At 41.1% G+C, this 24,540-nt stretch overlaps 1 protein-coding gene across 3 annotated transcripts in view; it reads right to left on the bottom strand.

Annotated features, from left to right (window-relative positions):
- Nucleotides 1-24,120, bottom strand: part of fam172a (family with sequence similarity 172 member A) — a 188,648-nt gene extending 164,528 nt beyond the window's left edge. For 2 of the 3 annotated variants that reach the window (XM_042488204.1, XM_042488202.1), the window contains exons 1-4: nucleotides 24,084-24,120; nucleotides 23,223-23,363; nucleotides 21,533-21,634; nucleotides 16,020-16,120 (exon numbers count right to left, since the gene is read on the bottom strand). In XM_042488204.1, the coding sequence (XP_042344138.1) occupies nucleotides 16,020-16,120; nucleotides 21,533-21,634; nucleotides 23,223-23,328 (309 nt within the window). In that variant the 5' untranslated portion in view covers nucleotides 23,329-23,363; nucleotides 24,084-24,120. Of the gene's footprint in view, nucleotides 1-16,019; nucleotides 16,121-21,532; nucleotides 21,635-23,222; nucleotides 23,364-23,916; nucleotides 24,005-24,083 lie in introns of those variants that run through there. The other variant, XM_042488203.1, reaches the window with a different exon arrangement.
- Nucleotides 24,121-24,540: the final 420 nt, after the last annotated feature.

Here is a 24,540-nt window from a genome sequence, read left to right as displayed (position 1 = left end):
ACAGCACTAAAGAACCTTGTATACCGAATCATTCCAACCCCAGGCCAAGCCTTTCATGGTTCAGTGACATTAACAACTTTCTTTTCCATTTTCCTTATTTCTTCTTTCCTTCTTTTCTTTCTCCCCACGTCCTGCTCAGCTGAGAACAGAGAGGAGCGCTTTGTGGAGCAGATTTCGATCTTTGATCAGTTGTGTGAGAAAGACAGAGGAGAGGTGATAGCAGATGACAGGGCACACGGCCGCTGGCAGTGAGCTGTGTTGGAGCTTTTGTCGCTCTGATGATGTTTCACAAACACATGCGATGACAGACTCTCTGTCCTGTTCATGTCACAACAATTCAACAATGGGCGGATGGACCACAGGGTGAGTTGAGTAACACGCCGTCCTGCTTTGCAGTGAAGTCTCACTTTGGCTAGCTTTAGAAGCATCAGGCTTACCAATTCAGGAAAGCAAAAGCCAGCGGTGGCGCCACAGCTACAGAGCGAGACCGACCAACTGACTGACCCCGAACACAAACAAGGATTAACCAGAGACTGTCACGACTCATAGCACAGACTGGCATGGTGCTCAGATCTCAAACTGTACTGATATTGAATAATAAAAGGTAAAAAAACATCTTTGCACATTAAATAATAGTGATGGGTCGCTAAAAACATCCTCACCAAAGAGAAAGGAAGAAATGAAATGTTTGTAATAGTGCCTGTATCAGACTACCTTTAAATGTTAATATAAACCTTCACAAAACTGGAAAACTAGAAAAATATACAGTTCTGCATACAAACAAGAGACATTCACAGGCCACAACTGTGTTTGTGGAACAAATAAAAAGTTAACTTGCTCTGGCTACAGTATGTAGAAGAATTAAGGACTACAGCTTTATGACAGTAACAACACATCTTCACTCCAAACTCATCAAATACGGCAGCTTGGTCAGTGGTCTTATGCTTCAAACTCTTATAAAGTTCTAGGTCCCCCTCTAGCATCAGTTTTGGACATCCTGGGACATTGTTTCAATGATGTTGAAATGAGTCATTTTGTGGGGGGGTGGTGATAGTCAAAAATTTGGTTTGTTTCACAATGTAATTCTATAAGAAAAAGTCTTTTGGACTGCAAGGCATCACCTGACGGTGTAATTACACTGTTTGGCCACAAAGTCCAGCACACTTCCTGGGGGCCTAAACATGATGTATGTTATGGCAAGACATTGTTAAAGGAAAACTTCAACCAGCAAATGACCGTTTGTAAATAAAGCATTCGCGCTGTTACTTTCAACTTGTGGGGATTTTTTTTCTTGCGTGCCTCCACGTAAAACAGCACACATATGATTTGCTGATCCAACAACAGCAAAACTATATCAAAACATCCTTTAACAAACTTTCACACAGTTAATGCAGTACAATCCAAGCTTTATTCATCGCTCATTTGCTCAGTACTACCCAAACATGCATTTTTACTGTCAAAACGTTGTATTAGAATGAGGCTGAAGAAAGCAAAGAGACAAGTGCAAAACTGAAGTTCTTCTTCAAGGGGTCAAGGTAATGAGACATAACTGATATGCAATAGCATCGCACAGGACATGAGCACTGGTCTCCTGGGTGAAAGTCCTGTGTTTATTTGACTTTCTCTATCTTTTTTACTACGTCACTGCAACAAATGTGTTTTATATCGGTATTACTTAAAGGTCTAATGCATCTGACTCGGCAGGATGCCTTGTGTGTTGGAATCACATGCCAACAGCCACTGATCAAGCTGCGTATCTAACAACGTGGGAATGAGAAGGGGCTGACAATAACACTGAATGTCAACAATATCCTGCTACTTCTAAAAGCAAGGAAGTTAGACTTAGTCAAACTCACATGACAACATTAACATGACAAGTTCATTTAAGAAGTGAAAATCTCTGCGCTCACTGCTGACGTGACTGTAAAAAAATGTAACTGACTAGAACCAAAACATGAAAAATGTGATGGGACTCTTTTGGGCTAAGATCTGCTTAGCTTTTGTAATTTTTGGCACACACAAAACAAAATGGTTTTTTTTTAAGACCATGTTTAGGAAAAATGAGAGGTTATATGCACATCTCTTTTTGGTGAAGGTGCAGGGCAATTTAAGAACAGCAGTGAAATGTCAACCAGGGGACAATGAAATTATGCATATCCCTAAATGACATGTTCTAAATTCCGAAACATTTTTTAAAAGACATGAATTGGCATTCTGACACAGAAAGGAAAGGGCAGCAATAACCCAAATGCAAGTTAAGAGTACTCAAAAAAAGGAGGTCTTTTGCTTTTAAGTTAAATGTGAACTCTCATGATAATCACAATATTGCTATGCTCTTTTATGCCGAAAGAAACTCAATGCTAACTTGATTTACTGGTTAAAAGAACAACACGCAAGAATAACATTACGCACCAGACACATATTGGCCTTATGACAACCAATCAAAGGCCAGCAGACGGACCAAATGAGATGATCGATTCTACCATTTGACCCTGAGAAGAGGGGGTGAGGTGGGGTTGTTTTAGCTCCCGCGGTGGTGCTAGGGGAGCTAAAACAACCCCACCTCACCCCAACCCACCAAACCTCCCAACAGCTAATTCACTAAAATGTCAGCCAGTCTGATGAAGACTAAAATGATTCCGGGCCTCAGTATGCTAGTGTTTAATGACATCAATAAGCCTCACAGGAAATTTCATTTGCACTACGTTATTTGTTCAGTGCCTCAGGTGGCTTGAGAACCATCTGATATAGAATAAGGAGAGAGACTAATAGGGAACAAGAGAAGAGAGAAAAAGTGGAAAGAATGCAAGTTTCACCCTGTAAATGCATTCCCTCTGATAAAAGGGCACTGTAGATCATAAATAAGAATCTAATATATATCTGGTATACAGGCTGTGTGGTCATCTGTATGCTTTAGTTCATAAGGAAACCTCCAGCCGCATTACCTTTTCAGTAAACAAGATCAAAAGTAAGAGTTAAAGTGGGGACAGTACCAGCATTCCACTGGATCAAAAACCAATTCTTCTTTTCTTTTTAATTTTGAAAAAAGGGATAGACGCAGAGTAGAGGCATACAACTCAGAAACTAAAAAACAACACACACACGCAAACGTACACACACTCAACCACACACAGCCAACCTCCTTCTGTGTGGGCCTCTGAGGACTACGTCTCAGCAGCTGATCAGTACAATAAGAAAAGCCTCTTTGTCACCTAATTACCAATGTGTTATTAGTGCTTTAATGAAATGCCTGCAGGAAGCAACGCTGAGTGCCTGCATTGTCGGCATCGGACGGTAGGAGAAGCATGAGGAGTGGATTTGGCAAATAATATTAAGGCACACAAAGAGAAGGGATGGGAAGGTGGTGAGAGAGAGAGAAAAACACAGAGAGAAAGAGATAAAAGAAACCGAAATCAATTCAAATCAATAGGTTTCATGGCCATACCCATGCTTAAAATGTCCTTCTTATCTGCAATAAATATGTAATATCATTCAGGCTGACAAGATGTGGATGCAACATTATCTGAAATGTCAATGTGAGCTTAGCTCTACCTATCGTAAAGAGCGGGGACCTAAGTCCCAGGGCTGCACAATTTCACCTTTAAAAAAACCCAGCGCAATGGCCATGAGTGACAGTTTACGAAACATTTGTAACCATTGTAAACCTCGCTCTAGTCCAGAGAGACAGTGTCAGCCTTCAACAAGGTAAAAGAACAAAAACGGAAGATCAATTGTCTGCTAAGACAGCTGGGTGATGATGCATCCTCGAACAACAGCAAGCTTTCTACATGACCGTGAGAGCGGTCGTGGGAGAGTCTGGAACAGACCTTCTGCGGCTGAGGTCACCTCTGTGTCTGTGGTTTGTTTGTGTAGAGGAAGCATTGTGGCGATGAAGCAAGAAGAGCGGGATCAGGGAGGAAGGAAGGGACTTAGAGGAGGGCTCAGTGGGAGGAAAGAAAGAAGACAAGAAGGGAGACATAGAGAAGTAATCCCCAGGAGCCACAAGTTTGTGCCAGCTCCCACTGCAGTGAACAGCTGAGAGGAGAAGGAGCAATGGAAGGAGGGGATGGGTGGGGAAAGAAAACAGTACAGTATGCGGCCTTGATAAGAGGCCTTAGAGTGGGTGGGCTGTGACATCAGCTCCTTGCAAACCTCTGGTCATCCCCATAACAATTCCTTCATCACTCTCACTCACACACCAAGCCAAGGTTTTAATGAAGACCATTGTGGCTGAAAGTCGATATGTTTTTAAACTCCTCACTACAGAGCGAGACCTCCCACATCATGTGTGTACATGTACATATGCATATGTGGTGTGTGTTCTCGCACTGATTACGATGGTCATGCCTGGTTTGGCTGACCGCACCTAAGGCGATGAGGAGATGATCTTTCCTGGGCACACACACAACCAAACGTGGGGAGAAAGAGAACCAGGACAGGAAGAGAGGTGGGAAAGATGAGGAGATGAGACACAGGGGTAAGGGAATAGAGAGTAAGAAAAATATAAAGAGAAAAGAAAGAAAGGGATCAGAGGATGATAAGGAGGAGGCAGGGAGGGTAAAGGTTGGGATGGTCAACGGCAATGAAGAATCTAGGATAATTACAGGGGAGGAAGAGAGAGCAATGGTCTGAAACCAGCCCTCGGACACAAATGTGGAACATGAGCAGATGTTTATCAGGTAGGTTTCATCAAGATAGATTAAAGGCTCTTAAAGTTTTTTGTCTCTGCTCACCAGTCAAGTTGCACATTTTTACATCCATTACTGTGAAAACATGGATGCTTCACACACATCTTCCCCCGAGCAGCACTGAAGATCTGTACAATCAGCACAGTTTCATGGTGGACAGGCAAGATTAGTGTCACCAATTCAGTATCTTACCAAGTGTCTCCTCTTCTGTTCCTCAGTCATGGCATTGAATAATGACCAAAAAAAGTGTTTCTGCAGAACATTATGTCACAGTGAAAATGTCAGTGCTTCAACACTTTGTCCTATTAGTCATTTGTGTAATATTTTGTCATAATTAGTGTTTGAATTCTTGAGTTTGGCGAAAAACATGTTTTGTGAGGTCACAGTGACTTCGACCTTTGACGTTCAACCACTAAATTCTAAACAGTTTTCTTGAGTCCAAGTGGACATTTGTGTCAACTTTGAAGAAATTACCCCAAGATGTTCTTAAAATATCAAGTTCACAAGAATGAGATGGATGCAAGGTTGCAGTGACCTCGACTATGGACCTATGACCACCAAAATCTAATTAGTTCATCTTTGAGTCCACATTTGTGCCAAGTTTGAAGAAATTCCCACAAGGTGTTCTTGAGAGATAAGTTTCACAAAAATGAGATATATGCAGGTCAGAATGATTTTGACCTTTGACCACCAAAATCTTACCTGTGTGTGAATGATGATTAATTGACTAAAGTAGAAAATGTCAAGGTAGATTTCTTTAAGTAAACTATTTTAAATTATCTATGTACTCATACACTATGAATTATTTTAGCTCCTGGTGTGTTGTGATTATATTTCTTATCTATGTTTTTATTACTAATGTATATTTGATTGATCTTGTATGTTTTGTCTTGTTTGTGTGGACCCCAGGAAGAATAGTTGTTGCTAATGGGGGTCCTTGATGAAATTCCATCAAGGCATTCTTGAGATAGTGCCTTCTAGACAATGGGACAGACAGACAACCAAACAACATAATGCCTCAAGCCACAGCTATTGCTGGCATGGAGGCATAATAAACAATAAAAAAGTAATCAGAATGAAAAAGTAATCAGAAGTCATTGTTAGCAAACTGTTTCAAGGCCTTGTGAGGCTTCCAGTTGGAATAACACAAATGGAGACATTTCTAGTACATATTGGGGCCCATGATGCCACACTGGTCTATCTGATAAAACTATTTTCATGTCAACCAAATGCACAAACATACTCAAGACAGCAGCACATACACAAGAAGCTCGTGTACAGACACACACACACACACACACACACACACACACACACACACACACACACACACACACACACACACACACACACACACACACATACATACATACACACACACACACCTCTTGTCTCTGTAGTCCAGAGCCCTCTCCAAAAGCCACTTAGCCATAGAAACCAGAGAGCAAGAAGAGGCATCAAAGCTGTTTATATAATGAAACTGAAAGAGCTGTTCCATGCCGTATCACTGACTGCACCCAGGAAAGCATTCCTTCTTCTCCAGAGAATAGAGGAGAGGAAGAAAAAGGAAAAAAGAGAAGAAAATCCCCCCGAACAATGCAGCACAACAACAGCGGCAACAACAGCAAAGCATACTCAGAAAGAGAGACTGCGAAAATGAGAGAGAGCATGAGGCAATAGAAAGGTTGTTTATTTTAAGTCAGCCTTGTGTACCAACAAAAAGTGGTATTAAAATAGAGCCTATTGTTGTGAATTTGTGATCTGTCAGTCCGTGTGGGAAACAAAGAGAGAGAGAGAGACTGGTGTAATTCCCATGAGGTCTCTGTCATTCTTCTGTCAGAGGAGAGAGGGCTCTCCAGGGGAAGAGAAAGTTCTCAGACGCAGACTGACAGACTGTTTACACTTAGTGCAGATATCCCTCTCTCTCTCTCCCTTTCCGCCCTCCCAGCACTACTCATCCTAATGGCATCGTAATGACCTCCTCAGGTGTTAACTGAGAAGCCGGCAGAGGTCTAATTCAAAGAAAAGTATTGTGTGCCACCCTGGGTGCCGGCGGTAGCGACAGATGCCAGCGCTGTAACTACCAGCCTTCCTGTCTTTTCTCTAACACCCCACTCAAACCCCCCACCCCTAGTCCAATTCCCTTCTCTTTCATCAACTCTAATCCACCTCACCCACTCCCTGCAACCATTTTTGTCTGACTGTGTCTGCTTCCTCCTTCATGCTCTCAGCAGAAGCTGCGGCGGCAGTGTTTAAGTGTTTTGGGAATGGGGACGTGATGGCAGTCAGTGAATCCAGGCAGACAGCTGTCATTTATAGTCCCTCTTTAGGGAGATCCCATTAGCTTCCCAACAAAATGGTCCACGACTGGTATGGGGCCTCCTGATGCTTTAAGTACAGTACGGAGGCCTGTCTCCGGGGTTCCCACTGCGGGCCTGAAAAAACACTTCATGACAGCGCTATGACTCTTTAAAGTTGATTCATAAGACCTGTGCAACTTACAAATGTAATTCATCTCTTTTTGGTTACAGTCTACTGCATTTTTGCTTCCTGTGGAAAAACTCATAAACACAAAGTCTAATGGAATAATCTAAAGGCTGCACCTGCACATACACAAAACTACCATGTAGACACTGGTAGATGATGAACTTTGCATTCCAGCAATGTGAACAAATTAACAATGTCAGTTTAATGGACTGTACTGTTCGTTAACTCTTCACAAGTACACAATTATACACAAGCTGGCCACTGACTCTCTTTAGATCTTCTACAACAATCATTTTTAGATCCCATGTTTTACTACATAATATATTATTTGTCCTGAGACTAACATTCAAATGTATGCCAATCTTCACCTGCACAGTTTATGCGTATCCTCTATACCCTGGGGTTAAATTGATGACCACCAAAGATTTAAGGAATGTGCAGAAATTAAGTCTAAGAAACCACAAAAGAGGCTGTTTCTTCTGAGGAAACTGATTCACCTCAGAGTAGACCACCCTATCCTCCAGATGTTCTATAATCTGTCCAGCAGAGCCTATTGTTCCTTGGCCTGATCTGCACCTTCAGAAATATGCCTATTTAAGATCATGCAAAAGTGCAGCCGATGATCAAGACAGCAAGTACAGTTGGATCAGCGGGGATGATCAGATGTCTGCAGCACAGCTGTACAATGACCTTATTCTTAAAAAGGCTGATCAGATCCTCATGATCCTACCCATGCTCTCCACCTGAAACTCCAAGAGGTCAAAGTCAAATGGCAGAATCCCTCTGCAGGAAATCAGAACAATGACATACAGCAAACCATTTGTGCCTACAACAATTAGACTAGTAATGAGAGACAGACGTGTATGTATATTACCAAGTCTGAAAAAAAACTTGTTATATGAGGTTAGATTATTTTTCTAGTCATTAAGTTCTTAGCAAGAACTGTTCATAATTGTTTGTGTTATTGTTCTTTCACGCATGGTATATATAATTTGTTCTTTCACCACTGAGTTGTGTTTTTAATGTACTAAATGAATCCATCCTGTCTGTCTTTTGCTTTCCCTTATTGAATGACAAATACTTACTATCTCCACCTGCTGCCATGGAGAGTTATTTCTTCTCAGGCAGGCGCAGGATGCAAGTTGGCCATTCACTGTAGTCATTGTGGTGCATTCAGTGCAAGTCAGTCTTTGTCGCCGCTATTTCTTTGATGTTAGTTTGGTGTGTCTGGGCCATTTGACGACATTATCCCTTGCAGATAATCAAGTTTACCTGACCTGACCTGTATGCAAATGATATTGTAATTTACGCAGTGGTAAAGTAAAATATAGCATAATATAATGTAATATAATTTAATATAATAGAGTTTAAGAAGCTTGTCATAATGTATTGTTACCAAAGAAAGTTATTTTGCCATTCTCCTTAGTGTTTTGCTCAAGGGCACTTCAGTAGGGCTTTAAACCATGGCCAGCTGGTCACCACTATGACAACGCCCAGCATCCATAATGTGGAAACAGAGGGAGACAGGAAGAGAAAAAAGATAACAGAGAGACAGCAGAGAGTGTAAGAAACAGAGAGAGAGAGGGAGAGAGACGGCTTTCTAATTCAGCCATCTGGCTAGCTTTACTTGATTATAATTTTCTGACTCTGTGTGTGTGTGTGTGTGTGTGTGTGTGTGTGTGTGTGTGTGTGTGTTTACAAATTTGTGAGTGCCTTCCATTCCACAGATGCAGGCAGAGCAGAGAAGAATCCTCATTTATTAACAGCTTAATAGAGCTCCATCTGGGCCAGACCCTATGCTTGTCTCCTATCAGAGAGATTCATCACCGAATCACAGGAATTAGACTACAACTGACACCTACACAGGCTGAGGTGACCCCTCCGCGCCGAGCAACACTGCGCAGATAGCTTGCGCTATATTACAGCTGTAATACGGCCATTATGATAACAGTCAGAGCCAAGGATGGAAAATGTCCCTACACCAGCAGTCTGTGGGTTCTTCAGTCTCGGTTCATGCAGTATTTCAGTTTAAAAATGGCATATCATACAAAGAAAGGTAAAAAAAAATCTAATGATAAAGAATACATTAGATCAATACAACAATTTACAAACTGGGATAACTGGAAATAACAGAGAGTAAGATCCTCTAATTTGGTGCTTAAACTCCTAATAGAGTGCATTCAGAACATAAAGGGATATTTCAGTTGAAGACTTCTTATTTGTCCTACTTATCCAGAGACAGACAACCATAGATGCCCTTTCTTATGCTACTGCCATACCCTCAGACTATACAGAAAGACATAAAAAGGCATCAGTGAGTGGGTTGACTCTGGGTAAAAGGGAAAAATAGCTCTATCACCCAGATAACCTAGCTTTTCCCTGCATTCAAAGGTTCTCATACCAGAGCTCATGGCTCTAAGGAACATCATTCTCCTACTGTATGTTTGCACTGAGTCAGTACACTGTACTCAGAGAGTACATCCAAAAAGTTTAACTTGTGTTATTGGCTTTTTGTTTTACCAATTTTTCTTTCCCTTTTCCTCAACCTGCCTTGGGCAGTTCTTCTTTTCTTTTGTGATGTCCTACATTTCCCACAAAATTTTTTACCAATCTTAGAGAACAGTTGTCCTTTTGCTCAATTTAAATATTTGATTTATACAATCAATCGTGTGCTATATGAGTTGCCATGTCAATGTATGCACACCTTCACAGTCATTCTCTGAAGTGGCTTACACAGTTTTTGTTTGGTATATTTTTCTTCTGCGCACCTTATGTCATTCCATCTCAATTTCTATTCCTTGGTGTTTGTTTAATGATTCTTACTGCATTACTACTATAAAGGCCTTACAGATTAAGCTGTGGTCTAACTTAATGAGTAATAGTTTTTCTCAGGGGTTGAACTGAAGCCCAGGTCCCCACGCACACATTTGCCCTCCACTTACAAAGTGGACCAGTGCAGCTTCTCAAAAAATAGTATCTGCAAATCTCTCATCATAAGTATATGGGAACATTTTTTAATTGTCTTTTATAAAGTGAAAAATTATTCACTGCTCCTGTGCTCAACCCAAATTTTGTTCCCATTTCTTTCTTTTGCTTGGAGGCCATCACACCAACATCCTCATTCTCCCTCTTTCTATCTGTCCCTCCATTCAGACGAGGCTGAAGTGCAAATTGGACATCTGGTGCTGTGATGTGTCTGACAATACAGCCGCCGCCACCCAGCCCCCTCACACATGTACACAGACACACAGACACACAAACAGACACGCACACACACACACACGCACACGCACACACACACACAGACACAAACACACACACACAGACACACACACACAGAGTCCTCCACACAAAATACAGGACCATGAGGATCTAAAGACACTGAAAGGGAACAAGGAAAGGAGAGATGGACAGAGGCAAGGGAAATTTGTTTGTATAGCAACTTTCAACAACAAGGGAATTCAAAGTCCTTTACATAAGACATAAAGGAATTAAGACAAGATATAAAAGAAACAGAAGTCCATGTAAAAAGACAATATAAAAAGACATACGTAAATAGGATTTTAAGGATTAAAACAAAGTAAAATAGAGGATGAAATAGAACAAGACAGTAAACAGCTGAATAAAAATTACAGTGCAGCCACAGTGCAGTGCAAGATATGAATAAAAAGTTCCAAATTTATAGTAACTGAAAATGCAGTGGCAAACACTGATTTAAAAGAATTGAGAGTTGGAGCTGACTAGAAGTTTTCTGGGAGTTTGTTCTAGATATGTGATGCATACAAACTATTGCTGTTTCTCCAGCTTTGACAGTGAGCACACCTGTCCCAGACGCTTTGAGAGGTCTGAACCGGACTGTTCAACGAAGCAGCAGATCACAAATGTATTTTGACCATGCACCATTATGAACCAACGGTGGCCATTTTAAGTAAATTCTTTGACACAAAGGATGCCAGTACAAAGATCTAGGAACTGGAGTGATGTGATTCACTCTCCAGGTATTAGAGAGGGCTCGAGAAGCACAGTCTATTATATATATGGCAACTAAAGCTGCCAAATGGCTATACATCTTTCTTGAGGTTTCTTCTGTTTTGTTCGTTCATTCCCTCAGTAATTGTAGGAGACCTGGTGATATTGTTATATAAATCTGTGCGTTATCTCTGCATAATATAGTAAATTATCTTGTTGTCACCCGTAAGAAGTACTATTGAGCGCATTCTTTGAATTGTTAAATGAAGACTGTGGCTGACGGGAAACTGATGTCAAATTCTAAAATGTACATTTTGTTCACTATATTACTTATCGTAACAGGAAGAGGAACATGATGTCCAGAGGAACAGTCTGCTGCTGGCAGTTGGTGGGTGCCACTGTACAAAGCAGTAAGACCAATTCCAATAGAATAAAGAAGAGGTATAGTGAGGGTGGTAGAAGTAGGACAGGGACTTGTACTCTGTACTGGGGAACTTCTCCTTCTCGTCATTCTCTCCAGATTTCCTTTGATTTTAATAGCAGTGATTAGAGATGCAGCAGTGTGGCTTAGTGGCATCCATCAGCATCACATCCAGTTGCTAAATCTCTGATCTTAGTTTGTTTAAGAAGAAGGGAGGAGGGGGGAGCTGGATGAGTCAAACTTCTGGTGACCTTGCTAGTCTTATCAGTCTCCTCAGCCTGGACAGGAAAGAGCTGTCCTCTCATTTCATTATTAGTAAAGTTGGTGTTACAGAAAGTGTTCTGTTTGGGTGGATGCAGATGATGTGGCAGTGACTGGGGGCTGAGTTTAATACCAGCATTAACCAGTGCTTAATTTTTTATCAATGGGTGCCAAAAGGAGTGAGGCAGTGGAGAGTGAGGGGAGGAGGAATTAAGAGACTGATCCACGAGCTGGTTGGTCTGAAAATGGTCCATCAATACTTTCACTCCAGACCTGCTTGGCTGCAGGCCATCTGCCCCGGAAAAGGTGCTCACATCCCCAGAACAGATTGAAGTTATCAATTCAGTGGATCCCTTTCAGACCACAGGCTTTGCTGAGCCATGCGCTGAGTCCAAAGAGTCTGATGAATCTGTTGATCAGTCTAAACACTATTTGCACTGTTTTACTAATAAAAAATTGTTTAAAACGGTTCAAAGAAATCCTGCTTTAGCACTTCTGATTGCTCTCTGCAAACATCATTGCCCAAACAGAACAATTATTGATAATGATTAACTTGGGGGTGTTTATCATTTGAGGAATTTTCTCTTTTATGTTAAAGACCATAGCACCTGGAGTGTGGTGTTTGAACTGTCCGACAGCTTATGTCTCTGACAGAGGTGTCTCTCACTACTACAATCTTCTCTTCAGATGTTTTTTCCCCATTGCTCCACGTAAAACTCTTTCCTTTTTTTGTCATCTGGTACTCTTCATAATACACCCATATCCAAACTTATCAGCAGCGATCTCCACTTCTGTCTCATGAACATTTATTAATGGTTTGAACCTGCTCTACAGTTGTAACGTTGGCAGTGGCTGTGGTCTGTGTTAATGCCTTTATACCTATGACTTGCTTTACACCAGAATTCAGAGGACAAAGTTGGCTGACCTGAGTCCATAAATAACAGTCTTGTACTTATCTTTAGGTGTTGCACATATATTATCTCAAGTACTCATTCACAGCACAAGTTCACTGGTTGTGTTTTGGTGAGCCTTCGGACAGTTATGGTGTCATGGAGCTATTACTGTCCATTTAAATGTTGTCATGGTGAGTTCTGATTAGTTAACTCCCTTACTGAAAATAACGGCAGAGTGGCGTGGAGTTCAGAAGAGTTCTTTGGCACATATATCCTTGTCTCGAGTACGGTAATCATCTGTAACAATTCAGGCTTTTCTCATTCACAATTTCCTACTTATACCTACAAAACAAGATGATTCATCTGAAAGGGCTATCCAGTAGTAAAGTGTCTAAAAAAGTATTTCATTATAATTTGTTTATATACCCACATATTCTTGAGTCAGGAGGTTGTGATCATGTGACCTAAGCACTGTGGGCTGTCTGGGAGCAAAGGAGGAATTCAGGTGACATTGGTTAAAAAGCAACAAAGTTCACATAAGGAGGCGGTCGAAGTTTATGGATGGGAAATTAAATACAGGACTTTGACACTGGACACCACTGTCTATGTCCCGTCACATCATGTCATTGGATCACCTTAAGTACGTAATGTGACGACACCCAACATTAAATTTTTTCCTAAAACTAACCTAACCAGCAGGGATGCTAATTCATAAGATATCATATGAGCTCTTATATGAAGATAAGCTGAACAATTAGTGATAAATCTGTGTACTTCAATTCTGTCTGAGCTGTGTGGGGAGAGGGAAGCTCAAGATAGATACCCGAACCCAAGCCCTCGTTCCCAATAACAGCTAATCAGACAGTGGGTGAGAGTAGCTTCTGCACTGTGGCAAAGCAGAAAGCAGCCATCAGTTCTCCAGAGGTATGACGGAAAGGAGGGAGAGAAAGGAATACCAGTGAGCATTAGGGGGCAATGATGGCACCCTTCTATTCATACTGCCAGCGGCAAACAGGCACCCACGACCTTGTGCCATCTCAAACAGCTCTCTGGCTGAATTCTGGCTATTTCTCAGACCGTCTCAGGTGGCAGGTTGATAAAGGGCATAAGATGAGTTGTGGACTTGCGTTGGCCCATAATAGGCCTGTTGGTATAGAAGCTTATTTTTAACTCTACATCATTTTTTATGTTGTATCTATTTTGTTTCATTCTGTTATATATATATATATATATATATATGTTCTTATCTACATGCTTATTTCTTTGTCCATGTGGCCGACATTGTTTTATTCATATTTTAACTTCTGCAAAATTTTATATTTTATGTTTACGTCTTGGATTCTCATTTTTACTACGTCGTTTTTTTTATATATTTTGCAAAAACATTATTGCACAAAGCCCGAGAACAAGAATTTAATTGTCAATGACTGCTAAACTGTAATTGTTGTGCATATGAAAAATAAACTAAGATTTCAGACTTACATTTGCTTTCCTGACATCTGCAAAGCAAATGCATAGAGGGAGGAAGTCCCACAAAAATACATCTGCATGTGTCGGCCACATGGACAAAGAAATAAGCATGTAGATACGCATGTGTGACACACACTCATAAACTCACACATACAGAGGTTGACTAAGCAGCATAACCCACTTTTACAAACCAAAGGCAGACAGTTCAGTAGCTGTGTCTATTTATAATGGAGCATATTTATTACCAGCAAAAAACATTGCATTTGTACTTGTAAAGCTGTATGAGAAAGGTACAATATTTATTTTCTTGAATCATCTGTGGCCTAAAAACAACAGACAGATAATACTGCTTATTCAGGTAGTGCTGCTTTCTTCACAGCCAGTTAATCTCCTGCAGCATAACTCACACAGTATCTGTTCTCATTACACAAGCTTGTATCAACACTGATTGACACGGTTTGCTTTTTTCTTCCCTAAAGAAGATGCTTCTGTCAATTTTTTAATCACAGGATGAATAAAATTTGCATACTTCCTGCTTGATGATTATTTGTTTTCACCAAATGTTTGCCCCCCTCCGATGCCTGAGTTCAGTTAGTTTAAATGTCTGTGTGTTCTTTCAGGGCCTCTGCTTGCATGCTACCAAATGTTTGTTTCTACAGCCTTTTTAGATGCTGGTGGATAGTGCCTGAGCAGGCAAAAGAAAAGAGGGGAAAAAAGGCTTCACAGAAGGCTGGCTCTCAAAGGAGCTACTGTATACCTGCATTAGAAATAATAAAAACACCCAGGTAATCCCACAAACGGGTCTATCACTTTGCTTTGAACTTCAAAGAACACGCACAATTAAAAGCAACATAGCAGGGGATGCAAACAAAAAAATAAATAAAAACAGATTACAAAAGAACATTTGTCTCATTATCTTAATGCATATTGCATGTGGTGGTACTGTGGGAGTGAATTAAAGGTGAACCTTAGGATGGTGTATGTTTGGATATGTATCGTTCTGCAGTTGGACAACCATAAAACTTACATCATATGAGATTTTGGAGCTGTAGGTATTTTGTAGAGTAAAAATTCAAAAGGAAGTCCAGAAGTAGCTTTCGCTGTACATGCCGTCATGTCCCATTCACACCACTCCTGAATGCATCAGCAACTGAGAAGTCTCTAATGTGTGTTGGCATCTCCATGTTGCAAAGTCACAGAAATAAAGGCATAGTATAATGTGTCATAAAAATGTCATATAAAAGTCATAGTGTTCACTTTTCCTGCAGAACCCTGTATGCTGCCCCCCTAAAATAGGACTCAGTCATCAAAACTTTGAGATCAACTGATGACAGATTTTTGTTTCAAAATCTAAATAATCATAGTCTAAAATGGTCAGTTTAGCTTTTAGGTTTCTAAATATTTATCTTTGGGGGATATCCCTGGAGGATTGGGTTGCTGAAGGTGTAGATTGAAAAATGCCAAAGACCCAATCCAACCCAGATAAAGCATGTCACAGGTTCTGTGTGCCGCCGTGTCCGTTTGCTCTCCAAAAATCAACAAAGTTTCATCATCTTGTACTGTCACATCACAAAAACTGTTCAGCAAAAAGGTTTGCAAAAGCACGCACATCCAAACGACAACAAACTAGGTGCTGGACCAGAGATGATGCAAGATATGAAAAAATACAAGATATGAAAAAATGGTGGTAATTTAATTAAATATTTATAGGAGCTTATTCTAGTGTGTGGACTTGTTCAGGACAGAAGATCCTGAAAGACCGAGTAGCTGAGGTCAAAGATGATGAACATGTAGCTGAGATTAAACTTTTAAAAAACACATATGTGTTACCTCTCCAAGAGCTTCATAGCGTTTCTGGTTCCAGCGGTGGAGATCCTCTCTGGCATTGAATACAAACGGCTCTCCTGTTTTTATATGTCTGAGCTGGCCATCTGTGGGAGAAAGATAGAATGAAAGACGGTCAAAACATATCTGTAGTGATGATGGATATGTGTACATGTGTGTGTATGAGTAGTCGGCAGATCACTACCTCTGACCAGACATGTAGAAGTACATCTGCCAATCAAGCAAATCAAGCTTGACCTCTTCAGTTTTTTATTGCCTATTTTCAGTTTTTGTCTCTTATTTCCTCTGGTGGTCCTTTCGCTTCTTTAGCCTCCCTCCCTCCACCAACCCCATCTGGCAGGTACAAGGCCTGTGGATGCAGCCGCGTTCTTCCAGTCACGACTCCAACGGCCTTCTGGGTAGTCTGGCAGGCCAGCGCTGGACAGCTGGTATGGCAAAAAATTCTCTTTCCCTCTTTTCATCCATCTAAAAGCCTCTCCCATTCCTCTTTAACTGTGTCAATCTCTCTCTCCCTCTTCTTCTCTGTTCACTCTGGCCACAGGCCACAGGTCTGTCCCTGCCATTTCCACCTGAAGTCTCCAACAGCAAAGACTAAAGGAGGTGTGAAAAAGGTTCTCAGGGTGTTTTTGTGAGAGAAAGAAAGGTGGCCTGGCACGCATTAGCCACGACAACAACTGCTCCTTGCAACTCCTTTGAGGACGCTGTCTGGGCATCAGCCAATCACCCTAACCAGCACAGCACACACACACACCAAAACACACACACACACCAGCAGCTCTGGCCAGGAGGACCAGGTGTGGTCATACAGTAAGTGTCACTAAGCTTAAGTATGTGCGTGTCTGAAAACTGTTGTAAGAGAGCCACAGAACAACACACAAGAATTGACTGAGAAGAAGCAATAGCTTTTAGGGAAAATGTTTAAGTGATTTATTATAATTCTGGGGAAACAGAGGAGTTTCCAACACATCCAGGTTTTATTTGATATAAAACAGTCATAAAACAGGAAAATGCTGTATAGAAATGGTGCTACTGTTTTTTCTTAATAAACATTTGCCCTTGTGTAGCTGTGGAACCACTACGTTTATACCTTAGCAATGAGCCCATCGATCCTGCCGTTGACACTACAACACAATAAAACACTAAACAGTGTTAAATTTAATTTTGACCTTTATGACTGTGGAATTTGTAAGAGCTAAACCAGTGAAAAGTACACATACTTAACCCAAATAGCCAGGGGGCTCTCATACTTTCTCAATTATTGCACAACGTGAAGAAACCCATCTAAGATATAAATAAATATAATATCTTTGCAAGATAAAAGAATGCATAAGCATTTTTTCATCTCCTACTAAATTGCCACCATTTTCACCCCTTCTATCAATGTGATAAATCTTACATCACTAACACACTGTGTATTACAGAGCTTGCTTTCATGGTTAGTCGTTAAACAACATGTAATCCTGAATCTAGGTTTGTCATCATGTTGCATTAACAAAGCAGACGTGTGTGCCTGAGAGGTAGCACAGGAGACGAGTGAGAAGTTAGGATAAAGCAGTGTGCACAAAAAGTACCTTGAAGAAAATCAATTATGCATTCATGGAGGGGTGAGGATCTAAACACTACTGCCTAAGAGAAGGAAGAGAGGAGCTATAATGAAATCCTACTGTAGGAAAAGGGTGTATGTGTGTGTGTCTGTGTGCATGAAGGGAGGGAGAAATAGCGTGTGTGTGTGTGTGCGTGTGTGTGAGCTAGAGGGGTGATCAGCTCCATCGCTTCCCCCAACACATCCTCTCAGAGGAATAACGTTTTCTCAACTTTTCTCCTCTTTTCTGTCATAATTAGCATTCTGTTCTCAATTTGGCCGCTTAATTAGGTGTACATAACCTTGGATTTCCAGTAATGGAAAACTGGAGGGCTAGCGAGATGAAGCCATCATCTTCAGTGATTAAGATACCTGCAAACTATTGTACACAGCCTCGTCTGTATTCACATCATTACATGGTCAAATTAACATTTTTGTTCCACCTGTCTTGGGCAAAGGTAGCCTGGGTGTAGCTATAGAAATGCCTGCGAGCCAGAGCTACTGTGAAATGCTATCCTTCAAAAACAGGCCTGAGTGGAAATTGACACACAGACATACAGATGGCTATGGGTGTGTGTGTGGTGTGTGTGTGTGTGTGGGGGGGGGTAAGCTGTGTTTCGGTTGGGGATTTTGAGCAGGGCAGGGGCAGAAATAGAGAGATACAGGGAAATGGAGAAGAGATGGAGAGTCTCTGAATGTGTTCATCCCCTCCATGGGAGACTGAGCTGGGACTTGAGGGTGGGATAGAGGAGGGGGTTGGCGGGGGTTGGCGGGTGTTGGCATGGTGGCGGGTGGGGGGTAAGTCTCCGTGTCTCTGTTCTTAGGCACAGCGAGGTTATGCAAATGCTCCGTCAGGCGGAGGGCAAGGCTGAGTAGGTTACTGACGGGCCGTAGAGTACACAACATGTCCCCCACTCAGCCAGCCAGACAGCCAGCAGAGACACTGACAGAGAACAGAGGGGGTGGCAGAGAGAGAGGAGAGAGAGAGAGAGAGAGAGAGAGAGAGAGAGAGAGAGAGAGAGAGAGAGAGAGAGAGAGAGAGAGAGAGAGAGAGAGAGAGAGAGGGGCTACAGGGGAATACTAAGAGTAAAAACACCACCCTCTTTCCAAATCTTCCTCCGTCTCTCCACCTGGTTTGATTAAAATGAGCCAAGTGAATTCTAAAGAGACTTTTATATCATCTGGACCTGCACCACTCTGGGTCAGCTCTTCTCTTTACTGTCACTAATAATGGACACACACACACACACTTTACACCCGAAATGTCCCAGGTGACACCAGAGACAGTTTCAGGTCATTAATTCAAAAAGCAGTGACATTACACTGAGCAGAAACATAATGACACGCAGACAGTTTATGTTAAAACTGCCTTAGTTTTAAAAGGGATTATGGTAATTTTGATTTTTAATGTCAGCTTCACAGCAACTTTAAAATGAATCAACCAACTCTGTGGTCCGGTTGTTCTCAACCTAGGGGGTCAGGAACCATCCAGAGGTCACAAGATTAGGGTGGAAAGAGACAGGTTTTTTAAAGGAACTGTGTGCAACAATCAGAGCATCAATACAACAGCAAACCAATATTTGACATGTAAAAGATGAAGTAGATTGATGGCATCCTGAGCAGAGAATGAGGTCAGCTAATTCTGTGTGTGTGTCGTAAACCAAACGTCTATGGCGTTTGCTCTGGTAAGCCAGTCCGACCAAGCCTGCATGTGTGTATCCTGCAAGCTAGCTCATCACCACCACTTTGCAAGTGCTTATATGGTGCTGATATCAGGTCGGCGTTGACGTGGAAGGGCAGTGCCCACTCTCTAGTTTCCCTCTGGTTAACACCATTACCTCTATCAGCACTGTTGCTGTTGTTAAGTGCTGTTCATGGACTTAGCACTGTTAGTTGCTAGCCGCTGGCTCAGCCACCTCCACAATGCAAACCGTGTTTAGACAACTCGTGCGCTCTGATTTTCACAAAGAACCCCTTTGACATATCATTCTAAGGTTATGTTGGCTGCACAATGTAACGGCTATAAAATATTGACACCTCCTGCATTGAATTAGTTTCTTATAAGGCTTGCTTTCACTATGCATTTCTGTCTGTCACTGGTGATGATCCTGTGGGAATATAAAGGCTAGATTTTTCGGCACAAAGGAAGTGCATCAGCCATTGCACAACTAAAACAGGAAGTGAATAGAGCGTCTGTTTCCCCTTGTAGCTATTAGTAGCTGTCCTCAGTTATCAACAAGTATCAGTGTACATTCTGTGGGGTTACTTTGGGGTAAAGTGCACTCAGTAGAGAGCGATCTCCACCAGGCGACCACCCCAGCTGATCACGGCCACTGTAGACAGTTCTTGTAGTTTATATGGTATTAACTTTGTCTGTAGGTTACAGCACAACAAAGTAGGAAATAACAACAAACACAATTAAAAAGACAAAAAAGAGAACTTTTAACTACACAGCCTGCTTACTTACTTCACATGGAAGCACAAATATCAAGGAAAGATTACTAAATCAACAAAATCTGCAAGTCTACAAAATTTGACAGGCAAAATGCTCTGTTTCTCAAACGCTCCCAGTGTGGTATGATACCATGCAGCAGACAGAAAAAACAAGTTGCAGACGGACTATGGAGAGCTGCACCCACTGGAGTTGTCCCTCCCAGCTTCATTACAGTAAATAAAGCAGTAAAGATAATAGAAACTGGGACTAATTAATCTATTAATATGCACAACTTTAGTGGATCATCACATATACGGTACGGGATTTATATGCAGATGCTCCTGTTCAAAATAAGACCAACTTTTCCAGGTATGTCAATTTGAGCCACGACAAAGGCCAAATTGTGGCCTGCACCAGACTTGGAAAATCTTGTTTTTAGGCAAGACGATTACTGTAAAACAACTGACCGGTTAAAAGGGGTGAGGAGTCAACAGATAATGATGGTATTAAACTGTCATTATACAACAGTTAGTTCAGACCAAACAATTTGATTGATCGCAAGACTTTCCATGAGTACAACAGCACTAGGACTTTTGACTATTCATGTATCAGTCCGCTTCACAGCTGTTCTAAACCGTTAATTAGGCAAACATTAACAGTCGGTGCTCATCTAACGTTACCATAGATTGAATCAGTGCTGGAAGAGCAAAGAAATCCCGTTTAAATGGTATCATTGCTCATAAACTACCAGAGCAAAATTCTGCATGACGCAAAAGCCCTCTACCTACAGCCCAGGTTGGGAGCAGCTGCGGCCTTGTGTCTATGACTTAATCACAGCCGTGAATATATACAGTTCAACAGCACTCCCTCTCAATTGGCATTGCTTAAATAAACAGCATTTTCAACAACTGTGAATTACAACAACAACAGGAGATCCTTAAGCATTCTTTTATATATGTGCACACAAAATATCACGCTAATTGGTCCAGTAGTTTGTGAGATTAGATGAAGACAGAAAGATACACACACCCACACGAAGAAACACACATTCAGTAAAAAACATAGCTCTGCTACTCATTCAATCTTTGCTTTTTGTAAAATATAGAATAGTTGTCCCTCTTAAGATCATGAACAATTACTCAAATAAAACAAAGACGTTTCTTTGTTGGACATACTGAAACTGCGGCAAGGGGTTCCTTTATTTTAAGGGGTCTCAAGCCAAAAATACTGGGAAAACTGCTGAGGACGACATGCTGTGGACTAAGAACAAACCCCATTCCTGCAGTTAATAACTAAACCCTAATTTGATTTTGACAATCCAGTGCCAAGATTTTACTCTATTGAGCTGAGGTTTCATGCTTGAACTGTTTGCAGTGTTGTTCTGTTGACTTACAATTCGTGGGACTTTGTGTGTTTGGTTGTTCTTGTTGTTACTGTTAAAGCAGAAGACTGTGTGCTTTGAAGACTAAAATGTGTACTTACATTCATTGAAGCCATATTCAAACTCCTCCAGTGTTTTGGGGAAAGTGAAAGGAGGCTCATCTTTCTTCATCAGTTCATCTAAGTCTATTCTCGACAGCAAATCTAAGGAGAACGACGACAGAGAAGAGCAAAGGTGAGCAGGAATTAGTGACAACAGTCATAGCTGCTTACTTTAAAAGAATGTCAAGAGCCACAATATCATGCCGTAACCTCATCACAACATAATAACCTGAGAATATCTAGCAACATTACCTAAGATAATGTCTCTGCATTTGTTACATTACAAAGCTACAGAAACTGTTCCACCAAGATTCTCCCTAAATGCTCAAAATAAAACTTTTTTGTCTCAAGTGTTATGGCAGATGGAAAAGACATCTACACCAAGATCTACATGAAAACTTTTTGCAAAGTCTATCACTCAAGTTAAAAATGGCAGGAAAAATCACATAAATTGACCTGCAAAAATGGTGGGTTATTATGCTGGACTCAATGTTAAGTGATTATGTCATCTACTCTTAGGGCAAACCAAATATGAACAGAAAAAAATCAGCCCATGGAAATAAATTAAAAATAAGATATTTTCATTTAGTCAGGTGGACCACATGAGCTTCGTAGGCATACAATCCCGCAGAGTGAGAAGAATTGCACATTACTTTAGAAAAAAGAGACAAAATAAGTGTTTCTGCCACATTTGTTCAGTTGTGAATTGTGCACAATATTGTGTGATTTAACATTTTCATAATCCCATCTATCATTTTATTTCCACTGTGGTGCAACCTCACAGGAACTACACATTCTTTCCTGTAGTTTTTGAGACTTTAGTAAAACTTTTCCTACAGGAAAAAGTATGTTGGACATCTCCAGTGATATAAGACTATAGGGTGTATAAATGTTGGTGTCATATAAGACAAGTAAGACATGTTGGTGTTCTTGCTTTTAGGCTGAAATAAGAGGATTAACTCAGGTCAAAGCAGCAGACGAATCTAGGAGAGTCCGTTTAAACGGAGCAGCACACTGGGCTTCTTGTTCGACATGATAAAAGGGACAGCTTCAAAATAATGAGTCAGCAAATTGGACTGAAAAATAAATCACATCAATATTAGCAAAATGATGAAATTACAGGTTATGGTAATGAAAGTTGCAACTTGGTTTCCACACATATGCTTTGGCAAAATTTCAAAACTTTTCCATGACTTCAGGATCCATCAGGACACTTTTTTCCCTGTCCCACATGCCTGGCATTTTTCAAACATAATTTCATGGCAGGTATGCATGACGGGAGAGACTTAATGCAGGAAGAAAGTGAAGAAACGTATGTGATGGTAAACGAAACGTCACACATGGACACATATTAGTGCTATGTTATGTGGACAGCTACAGAAAATAAATCTATGAGAATGTTACCTTACATGGCAGGTTATCCAGGAAAGATCAATGTTACATTTTCATTACGCACCCCGAAATTCAATGTCTTTTCCATTACTTCCACTTTTTACTAATAACATGACTTTTCTGGGCAATGTGATTGTGAAATTCCATGACTTTTCAGGATTTTACATGACTGTGGGAACCCTGTTGTAATCACAATTTTACTTCATGTCCTCTGAAATGGAAAAGGAGAAAGGAAGTAGTGCTCTTAAAACAAAGGAAAAGACAGATTTGTAAAGATGCTCTCAGTATAATTTCATACCTTTGAGTGCAGTAGTTTTCTCTCTGTCCTCCTGGCCAGCTATCTGGGCCATAGTGATCCACAATATGTACAAGGCTGGTGTGGCAGCGCACAGATGAGAGAGCATGGGTCCTCCCCTCCCAAAAATCACTGAGATGCATCCTGTCACACGTGGGAATTGAAAAGGAGAAAAATAAGAACTTACACCGCATCACTGCTGGAGCACATAAACTGTGTTTGTATATTACTCGAACTTGCCTCTACCTGTCAGAGAATGAGTCCCTTCTTTATCTACCACAGACTACGAGGGTAAATGCCTCAAAGTTTGTTGCACCTGTAAGATGACAGCGAGCCAAAACATTGTAACATGCTATTGACTCCTGCACTCATGCACAGGCTACAAGCTTATAGCTTACTGAATAAAACGAAGCAGTGATCATGCACACTACAATATCGCACAGCATAAGCAGCTAACTACTATTATTTGTCAACATTAATGCTGTGAAACATGTAACTGTGGGTACGGGCTGTAGACGTGTATTCGCCTAATTCGCCGACAACTGGATTAATTATGCAAACACAGCAAAGTTCTGCTTGCTTCATCACCTCGCTGCAGGCAGTAAAGAAACATTCATTTCACACGGTTAGCTACCCCAGACTGCTCTGTCATTCTCCCAACAACAGTTAACATCTGTCAAATGTTTCGTGCTCTTACAAACAACTCCCGGACAGTGCAGTCGCTCTACATGGAGCCACTGCGAGCAGGTACAGGAGGACCTTCGTGTTTTTATTTCACATCCATGTCAACCAAACGAAACACATTTCGGAGAGGAACAGCTGTTTAGAGTAGATGCATGCATGCTTTTTGTTCGACTCACGCACCATCAGCACATGCGACTGTCCAGTTGCTGCTGCTTCCTTTTTGAAACAGGAAGGACTCTGAGCAGTGCAGAGCATGGAGAGCGTGAAGCTTCCGGGTTACCGGGGCAACGGACTGGAAGGGATATTTAAAGAGACAGTAGCACAGCAGCTGCTCCAGTATAAACTGATGTTTTCCCATGTGTGGGTTATTTTTTCTTCATCTATTATGCGATATTTAATAATGGAGGCAGGTTAATGCACATTCGTAAAAACACATTTGAATTACTTGGAATTATTTTTTTCCATTTCATATTAGGGTGAGGATTACTGGAGCATCTTTACCTACAACGTGCATGGAGAAGGGAGATGAATAAAGGGCATAAAAACTCCAGCAACTTTTTTAAAAAGGTCTTTTTAAAAAATACTTCTACATTTGTGCTCCACTGCATCTCAGTGGGAGAGAAGTACTTTAAAGTCC

Source organism: Plectropomus leopardus, chromosome 6, assembly GCF_008729295.1.
Source record: "Plectropomus leopardus isolate mb chromosome 6, YSFRI_Pleo_2.0, whole genome shotgun sequence".
Classification (NCBI taxonomy): Eukaryota; Metazoa; Chordata; class Actinopteri; order Perciformes; family Serranidae; genus Plectropomus; species Plectropomus leopardus.
The sequence above is the reverse complement of the archived record's forward strand: the minus strand, read 5'-3'. Positions and strand labels throughout refer to the sequence as shown.